The 9,844-nt window shown below is 42.0% G+C and overlaps 1 protein-coding gene across 2 annotated transcripts; it reads right to left on the bottom strand.

Annotated features, from left to right (window-relative positions):
- Nucleotides 1-361: 361 nt before the first annotated feature.
- tes (testis derived transcript (3 LIM domains)) lies at nt 362-9,535 on the bottom strand. 2 transcript variants are annotated; one of them, XM_083561212.1, is made up of 8 exons: nt 9,307-9,535; nt 5,201-5,286; nt 4,419-4,825; nt 4,105-4,346; nt 3,461-3,832; nt 2,411-2,626; nt 1,785-1,943; nt 362-927 (listed from the first exon to the last, which is right to left on the bottom strand). In XM_083561212.1, the coding sequence occupies exons 1-8, from the start codon at nt 9,331-9,333 to the stop codon at nt 733-735; spliced, it is 1,704 nt and encodes a 567-aa protein (XP_083417338.1). In that variant the 5' UTR covers nt 9,334-9,535; the 3' UTR covers nt 362-732. The 2 variants fall into 2 exon arrangements, with proteins under 2 accessions (XP_083417338.1, XP_083417337.1); XM_083561211.1 differs by having other exon boundaries at nt 4,105-4,825; nt 9,307-9,519.
- Between the last annotated feature and the right edge of the window lie 309 nt (nt 9,536-9,844).

Below are 9,844 nucleotides of genomic sequence, written 5' to 3'. Positions count from 1 at the left end.
TTGTGTACTAATATACAGTTCTGTTTCGCACCCAAGGAACCTGATAGCGTTTAAAATGATAAAGTTCTTATTGTTTGCATTGTTTATCCCTGTTAGCAAACGAATGCCAAATATTCCAACATGCCAAATGAATAAAAAACCGATTTCAATGCCAAATAACAATAGAAATAATGTTTTTTCTGGGACTTTCGATGCTATGTGATTAATTGGGTCGTTTCGCAGGAGCAGCCCAGATTCCCGACTTCCGAAAATCACTGATCTTTATTTCTACGCATGATCACGCTAATCTCACAGAGCACACTAGGCTAGTTAGTTAAGCGCTTTGAAAAGGAACATAAAAAAGGAAAGAAGGACCAACAAATTCTCTTGCATATTATTTATTTTGTTACAAAGCCAGAATTAGAAAAGAAATCGAAATAAAGTGCGATTTTGAGTGAAATAAAGACAAACATGTGGAAGGGTTGGACTTGGTGTAATACTGAGGAATTCCGTTCCCGATTGCGATCCGTCTCTTCTTCGCTGATTTAAATTTACTGTCTCGCTGCCTACCTGCAGGCTCCTGTATGCAAAGCCACGGCTTTGAAGAACGCGTGAGAACGTTAACGTTCTTCAGCTACAGCAGAATGGAAATGAAAAATAATTAAGTGCTCGTTGTAAAGTATGAGGAAGACAGTGGTTTTAAAGTGGTTATGAAAACAGAACTTCGTGGTTGTGGAGCTCTGGAGATGTTCTCTAAGACACCATGACCTTCTTCTTGCATTCGACGGAGCAGAGGAGTTTCCCCTGCAGGGCCATGAAGCGCTGACCCACGAGGCACTTGGAGCAGCCCGAGCACTGAAAACATTGAGGCCCGGCGTGCCAGTGGTGCTCGCCGTAGGACACGCGCTGAGCCTCGGGCTCAATCGGCTTCTTACAGGAGACGCAGTGCTGCAAATACACACACACACACACACACACACACACACACTTTACAACATGCCACTATTGAATCCTGCGTGATTCATAGGTTTACATGAACGCAATATGGTTTCTATGGCAACGGATCATTTACAGGGACTTGTACCAGTGATGCATCAGAAAGATTAGATCTACGCTAAACCCGGATCAAAGCCACACTAAACCCCGATCAGATCTACACTAAACCCTGTTCAGATCTACACTAAACCCCGATCAGATCCACCCTAAACCCAGATCAGATCCACCCTAAACCCAGATCAGATCTACACTAAACCCTGTTCAGATCTACACTAAACCCTGTTCAGATCTACACTAAACCCTGTTCAGATCCACCCTAAACCCAGATCAGATCTACACTAAACCCTGATCACATCCCAGGATAAAATGTTTCCTCATAAAAAAACTAATCATATTCAGAAAGCACAAAAAGACTAATAATTTGCAAGTTAAATGTTTCACCACCATATGACTGTCAGTCAAATATCCGTACGAGCGCGCGCACACACACACACACACACACACACACACACACACACACAGGTAGGAGATGCAAATCAGTAGAATTGTTAGACAAAAAAAAGGAAGAAAAATCTAAACTAAGTGACCATGTGTGTGTGTGTGAAAGAGAGTAAGGGACCGTGTGTGTGTGTGTGTGTGTGTGTGTGTGTGTGTGTGTGTGTGTCTGTGTATGTTTGTGCATGTGTGTGTGAGTGTGTGTATATGCATTAGTGTGTAAATGAGCACAAGTGTCTAAGTGTGTGTATGAGGGTAAGTGTGTAAATGAGAGAGAAAGAGTGTGTGTGTTTGTGCATGTGTGTGTTCTTTACCACAGCATGGTTCTTCATGTAGCAGGGTTGGCACACCGGCTTGTCGTTCTCCATGACGTAGGTTTCTCCAGCCAGAACACAATCACAGTCAAAACAGCAGAAATGCTTCAGATGCCAGTTTTGTCCCTCAGCCTGAGTGTACTCATTACTGAAGATGAGCTGAAACACACACACACAAACTGTTACCATAAAGCTGGAGATATAGTTTTTGGGATGTCTTTGGATGTTAAGACCCAAATCCTGTTCCAGCATGACAATACAAATCTTATGCTCGTGTGTCCACAAACGTTTGGCCATATATTGTAGCTTGGCATAGAAAGGCACTGCAGCCAATAGTGTGTCCTAATACTTTTGCCCATATACACACATATATATACATACATACATACATACATACATACACACATATATATATATATATATATATATATATACACACACACATACAAAAAAGTATTGGGACACACTAAGTCCCAAAATAGACAGAAATATAGCGTGATATCACCCTGACAGTATTCATGCAAAATAATCAGCAGTTAGGCTCAGCTGCTGGGTTTCCACACTGCCCCATATTTTACACTTCCTCCTCCTCATCATTCCTTTTTATCACTCTTTCTCTCTCTCACCTCGTCACAGCCGCCACATCGTGGTTTCTCGCTGTCTCCGTAATGTCGGCCGCAGTACAGATTGCCCTTCTTCAAGAAGTAGATCATGTCCACCAGCAGCTCGTTGCAGGTGCAGCACACGAAGCATCCCGGGTGCCAGAGCTTGTCGAACCCGGCGCGTTCTGCATAAACCGCCGGGTCTCCGCGCTTCATCGCGCCCTGGCAGTGATGACACGCCTGTGGGAACAACAGAGAGGAGCTCAGGGTGAGGAAACCGGATCTACCCGAGGTCTCGGAGCAACAGCATGGAGAGAGCATCCTGCCCTCACACCGATGTGTGCTCCATCAGCTCCACAATGTGTGGGAAAGAAAAGCCCTGCACATGGTGGTGATAATCATCTAACACATCACTGTCCTGCCATCAAGAATCTTCACCATAGTAGATGTCTGCATGTCTGTCTGCATCTCTGTCTGTCTGCAGATGTCTGTCTGTCTGCACATGTCTGTCTGTGTCATATGCAGAACCCTGAGTTAACTTCCTACGAGCAGAGAGAAAACAAGTGTTATCAGAAAAGGCTCCATCCCGTGGCTCCATCTGGTGGTTGAATTGAGGAAGCACCATTTGCTATACTCGACATCCATTAAAAACTATGAGAATGAAAAGACAAGAGAAGAAAATAAAGGTATGGCCACTTAAGCAACGAGAGCAACCATCTGGTGTTTTTTTTCTTTAAATTCACTTTCACCAATCCAAAGACTGCATTTGATAGTAATAATACTTATAATTTAAACCTCTCCACCACTATTAGTGAGACCAAAGAGCTGTCAAAGGATGTCAGGGACGAGATTGTAGACCTGCACAAGGCTGTTAAAAATACCCAACAGAAAAACTGTAGACTGTTCATTTCTTTGTAAGGGATTTTTCCCTAATTAAGTCCAAACTCACAGGAGGTTCTGCAAGGAGCTCTCAAATGCTACAATCTATCTAACATGGTATGTACCAAAATAACCGAATCCAGCTCCCGTATCACCTTTTTCTTATGCCATACATTACAAAAAAAACACACTTACGTAGTTGCCAGCAGGCCCAGGCCCGCTTACAGCCCCCGCTGCCCCCGGGATCCCAACCTTCCCCACAGCGGCTGTTCCCTGGTCCCCGGGTCCTCCAGGCTTGTTTGCGATTCCAGGGCTCTGAGGGGTTCCTGCAAGAGAACCTAACTCCTCCGGGAGGGTCAGGTCTCCGATGCCCAGAGCCTCGTCCTTGTACTTGCGCACATACTGCTGCATTTGTTTGACTTCAGCAGGCGTGAGCTCGTGGCAGAGTGCTGGATCCTGGTCGTGCTCGGGGAGCTGTTTGGCCATCTGCTTCTTGCGATAATCGGCACCCTGAGTGCCCGCTATAGGCCGCCGCTCCGGTGGCAGCAGCTCCATGTAAAGCAGAGCCTGGAACGGGAATAAGATCTTTAATGCCAGGAAACATTTTCGAAGTGGAATCGATTTCTCTAAAAAAGTTATATAATTTTTTTTAGTGTTTCAAAACATATAACAACCATATTGTTACATAGATACACTTGAAAACTGTGATTCACAAATTTGCTGAACAACAGATCTGGATAATTTATTCATGTCAGACTTCTGCAGAACTCTTTTCTGACCTAGTTCTAATTGATCTAAATAAAAGCATGTCATTTGTACAGTAGTACTGGAATTCTTACCAATTTCTGGTCAACACCTGGAGGAGCCCACTCGTAAGTGACAGCCCTGACCACATCCTTTTTGGCTGCCACGGCAGCAGGATTGACAGCAGCTGCAATGGAAATAGCAGGGGTACCGTGACCTGCAGCAGAGGGAGCAACCTGGCCGGGGACAAAGGGAGCCACGTGACCTGCAGCGGAGGGAGCTCCATGACTGGAGACTGATGGAGCTCCGTGGCCAGGGACAGAGGGAGCCCCGTGACCTGCAGCGGAGGGAGCCCCGTGGCCCGCAAGAGAGGGAGCCCCGTGGCCCGCAAGAGAGGGAGCCCCGTGGCCCGCAAGAGAGGGAGCCCCGTGGCCCGCAAGAGAGGGAGCCCCGTGGCCCGCAAGAGAGGGAGCCCCGTGGCCCGCAGCAGAGGGAGCCCCGTGGCCCGCAGCAGAGGGAGCCCCGTGGCCGGGGACAGAGGGAGCCCCGTGGCCTGGGACACCTTGGGAATAGCCAGGACTTACTATTCCTGCAGTACCGGCCAATGGAACGGGTACTGCTGTACCCACAGCAGGAGTGCTGATTGTTATGGTGAGCGCACTGCCTTGATACGAGGGCACTCCATCTTTCTTCAGCTTGGCAATGAGCCTCGTGTACTTGGTGTCCTCGAAAAGCCGCCCCACTTTCTGGTTCTCTTCCGACTGCAGTTGCACATCGTGATCCTCTATACCACACTTGCAGTTACGACAGATCTTTCTGTTAAAATGACAAAGAAGAATAATTTTCTTCAGTACTGTCAAAAGGTTGGATTTTTACATTGGAAATCAATGGAAACTGGACTTCATACGAAAAAAATTACAAGCTGCAAAACTTCAAATGAGATTATGCAATATGATTACAGCATTGGTTTGGTGTCCTAGGCGTCTATTAACACATAAAAGGCAACCAGCAGTCAACAAAGGAAATTCAGTTTCACAACTTAAAGACATCAAGTGCATATAAAACATTTATCAAAAACCAGTGCAGTGTTGAGTGTCTCATTTATTACATTTATGGCAGATTGCTTTATACAGAAAGACTTACACAAGTGCTTTGTGAACAGACAAGTTCTTTTAGAAGTCGTATACAAACCTCCAGAAGTGAAGCTCAAAGCCCTCGCACTTGTCCTTGCATTTCACGCATGCTGCTCCAGCTCCGATCTCATGGCCCAGGGTTACCTACCAACACAGTCGCTAAGTGTTAGACACTCTTCTTAATAAACAACTGTGTTTGGGTTTTGGGAAATTACTATGGAATTCGTGCCAATGAACGAAAAAAGATGATCTATAACAAGTATAAAAGTTACATGTAATATTTTACAGCACAGTGATATTCTTTCTTGCATATACCAGCAACGTTAGGAAGCTCAGATCAGAGCCTTTGGTCAGCCACAATACAGGGCCCCTGGAGCACCAAGGATAAGGGCCTTGCTCTGGGGCAGCTTAGCAATAACAGGGCTTGAACCCCAAACCTTCCGATCAGTAACCCGGAGCTTTACTAATTTCCCATTGATGAGAAAGTGTAAAGTTTATTTAGAGTCATTCCTACTACACTGCTGTTGAATTTTTACAAATGACAAATCACAAGTTTTCGTCCCGTTTCTACAGTAATAGCTGTTACAATGGGCACTCCAACCTACAAAAATCAGGCGGTGATGTTTTGTGTAATGTAGAGCTGAAACAACTAATCAAAAATAATTTATAAAATTTGTTGTCAACAAATGCCATTATCGATTAGTTGGGCTGCTCAAGTTACGGATTGGCGTGACTAAGATAACACGACGGCTTGCAAAATGGCAGATAATACAGGCTCAACCGGCAGCAGAAACAAGTGTGCGTCCCAAGTCATTCAAGGCAACGAGAGGATTTTATATTAACGGCAACAAAGAAGACTGTAACCTATAAGTTATGCAAAGCAAAGTGAGAAGGATGGAAGTACCACAGTGATGCACAAGCACATGAAAAGAAAACACAGTGGTGTGATGGATGAAGGTGAAACATCAGCATGGTGAGCAAAAACTGTAAAATCTTCATCATGTGAAAATGGTGGAGTTTAATGAAGTGCTATTGTGTAAATTGTTTGTAACTTCAGGAAAGTCGCACTGGATCTGTTCTGTCGTGACTCGCGAGCATCAGGTCAAGCAATCAGCTCGTCGTGATGATTCAATTAAAAAGGGGCAAACAAACACAATCTTAAAGCAGCAAAAAACAGCAGCAGTTTAAGCATTTTTAAGTACACTTTTATACATTGTGATGACGGGCCTTCACCTCTGGTGCCTAAAGGGGCAAGCGCTCCGAACATAACCATCAGCAGCGTGCGGAAGGAGCACGCTGAAGCGGCGCAGCCCAGCGCAGCAAACGACGAGGCGTGCTGTCCTTACGAGACACGGCTGGAGCTCAATCAGAGTGGCGGATCATCACTGTCTTCAAAGCCGTCGAGGTGTATAAAAGGCAGCCGGAAGGACAGTGAGGCGGAGATGTCAGAAATGACTTTTTTCTTTTTATCTGTATTCGTTTGCATGTCAGCTTACGACCAAACTAAATGTTTGTATGTTTGTATATGATACCAGTTTATATACATTTCCCCAAATTTCTAATTAATTCCCATAAATTCAAAAACTTGAAACATTTCCAAAAAGGTTTTCGCCCCTCTAATCCACGACCAAATTCAAACTTCTCCAGATTTCCTACTTCTGCCACAAACAACTCTTTGTTCCATCTCCATCTCTACACGCCATCTCTTTATTTACATACTTATGTACTGATGTCATCTTCTGCTCCCATGTTTTAATATTTCAGTCATTCTTACATGTACGTCTGCCAACAACCCACACACACACACACACGTACACACACGTACACACACACACACACACACGTTTCTTTTTCGTTCTAAACACAGATCATTCACAGCCTGCTCACCGAGCCGCCCCGACACGGCTATGCCTATATAAGGCCAAGTATTTGAAGATGTGCAGAAAGCCTGGAGGGCTTGAACACACTCTCGATATTCTCAGAGCAGATGACTTTGCTTGGAAAACATGAAGGAACCCAAAATCCTGGAGGAATTAGCAGAACATCTGGTTTTAACACCAGGTTCTATCTTAATAATTATGCTCTAAACCTTGGTAATAACTCTGATCCTTATTTATCACACAAGCAATGTTATGCATACACCATATGTACAAGGTAGATGGTTTACCCGGGCTTAAGTGGAAGATCTCACGCTACATGAATATGAACTTGAGGAATGTGAACGCTGACTGCACCCCAGGCCTCCTCACCTGACCTACATACGTACCTGACTTTACTCGACTAATTCATTGGTTTTGCTGATTAATCTGCACCAAAAGTTGATTGCTGGAACCATTGGCAAAAAACGATAGTTTTTCCGGGTTGCGTCTGTCACTGGAGCGGCCAAGAATCTGAAAGCCCTCACATTGGTAATATTAGTTTTAAAGTTAATTATTCGTTACTGAATTATTTTTTTCAAAGGTTTTCCATTTTCTACTTTCTACTTAATAAATTAAAACTCTGTCCTTTGCTATTAATCATTATATAATGGGATTATTTAATTAGCAATTTGAGGTTTTTGGAGAACGCTAGACTAGTCTGAGGCCAAGTTACAACAGATTTTTTTTGGGGACTAATATTCTAAATTCTAAAATGCTAAATATGGGGGAGCTTAGTGAAGCTCAATACAACGAGACAGAGTTTCTAAAAGACCAAATTCAGTAAACACATTAATAATAAAGAATACTATGTGCAGGTGAGCAGATGATTCCAGAATACGAACATAACATGTTTAATTAAATGTTACGTGTTTTTTCTCCCATAGAAAACTGTTATAGAAAAAGCTTAATGTGATAAGAACACAATTCTTTTACAAGACCAAACTCGTATTATCACGTTTAACCACGTTAAGTGTTTTTCATGTTTTAAATTGTCGCTTTTATATTAAAATTAAGGCTTTGAAATTCCACAAATTGGCTTTGGGTAGAGTTTTCTTCTTTAGGTCACACCCCCAAAACAGGCTTCCACTTGTTTCCTAAACTCATGAATCCTCAGATTATACCCCAGGGATTCTGATTGGTCTGAAGGATGTTGATTAACTGTTCATATGAGCACAGTTTTGTATTAATGTTGGTATTGAGCTACGATGCTTCATATACGCGGATTAAACTTTTAACCACTACATGACAAAGATTTTCAATACCGTCTTCAGTGAGTTTTCAATGGGGTTTTTTTACACGAGCTGTACGTTTTTCCTCTTACTGAATTCGAAAGAGAAAAGTAAAGAGAGGCTGCTGAAGGGAACGAGCGTTTATAGCTGCTATAACATAAGAGGAAACAGGAAGTAACTGGTTTTGACGGCTTTCTTAATTGATAAACGTAAAATTGTTCCGTATTTTATTTTATTTTTTAAGAGTCTATAGTTGGGTGACAGTGTGTTTGATCGGGGTTTTCCAGTTTTCTCCGACTGTCAAGAAACACATGAGTAGGTGGATGGAATATTGTAATTTGCTTCTATGTGACTTACACGTGAATGTGTGGGTGTATATTGTCCAGGTATTAATTCAACCAACCAATGTATTGAACAATTGTCTATCTATCTATCTATCTATCTATCTATCTATCTATCTATCTATCTATCAAATAAATAAATACAATCAAAATTATATATATATATATATATATATATATATATATATATATATATATATATTAAAATAATAGATATAAAAAATCTTTATGTATATTTTATCTTGTTTTACTAATGATTTTTTATAAAAGTTAAAGAATTTATTTACTTTTTAAAGTGTCCTATTTAACAAAAATGAGCATACAAAGAATCGATATCTTTTAAAATAAGTAAATAATGAACTTTAATGAATGTATCCCGGTCCATACTAAACTCAATGTTAATTAACTAATCATATTTAAACTTTTAATTCATGAATTAAAGACTAATTGTTTAATAATAAAGGATTATTAGGGCTCAGATCAGAGGTTCTCTACAGGGCGTGGCCACGTGACTCGGGTCGCTTCCCAAACCACCAAAAACTGCGTTAAACACTTATTAATCATCATATTAAACTTTATAAACTAACTATAACTCAGATTTTAGTGCTGTAATGTGATCTTTTGTACAGAAGATTAATACAGAGGTCATTTATAAGATCAGGGAAATAAACTCACCTTTTTCATTTCCTTCTCGATTTCCATGGTCAAGTAAAGTCAGGTGGGGCTGATTAATAAAATCGACAGAACAGAAAAAATAAAAATAAAAAAATAATAATAATAATACTATAGTCCAGGTGGAGGAAATGAGTTTGGTGTAGGATTTGGGGCAGATCTTTTACTTTCCTGCACTTCTGCTCATCTCATTGTTAAAGCGAGGACACTTCCGCTATTTCGCAATGTACAACTCTCAGCCAATAGGAGCTCGGCATCGTATTTTAACCACCAATCACAAGCGACAATGAGTGGAGGGGGTGGAGCGTGGAGGGGGAAGGAGGAGGGGCGGGTCCTCCAGTGTGGACCTATTGTTCAGTGTAGTGGAGACTTTCAGCTGCAGACCTCAGGATCCTTCATTAATAATAAAATATACACACACACACACAGTGTCTAACATCATGTCTGTCTGTCTGTCTGTCTGTCTGTCTGTCTATCTATCTATCTATCTATCTATCTATCTATCTATCTATCTATCTATCTGTCTGTCTGTCTGTCTGTC

This window comes from Silurus aristotelis (genome assembly GCF_946808225.1).
Source record: "Silurus aristotelis genome assembly, chromosome: 14".
In the NCBI taxonomy this organism is placed as follows: domain Eukaryota; kingdom Metazoa; phylum Chordata; class Actinopteri; order Siluriformes; family Siluridae; genus Silurus; species Silurus aristotelis.
The sequence above is the reverse complement of the archived record's forward strand: the minus strand, read 5'-3'. Positions and strand labels throughout refer to the sequence as shown.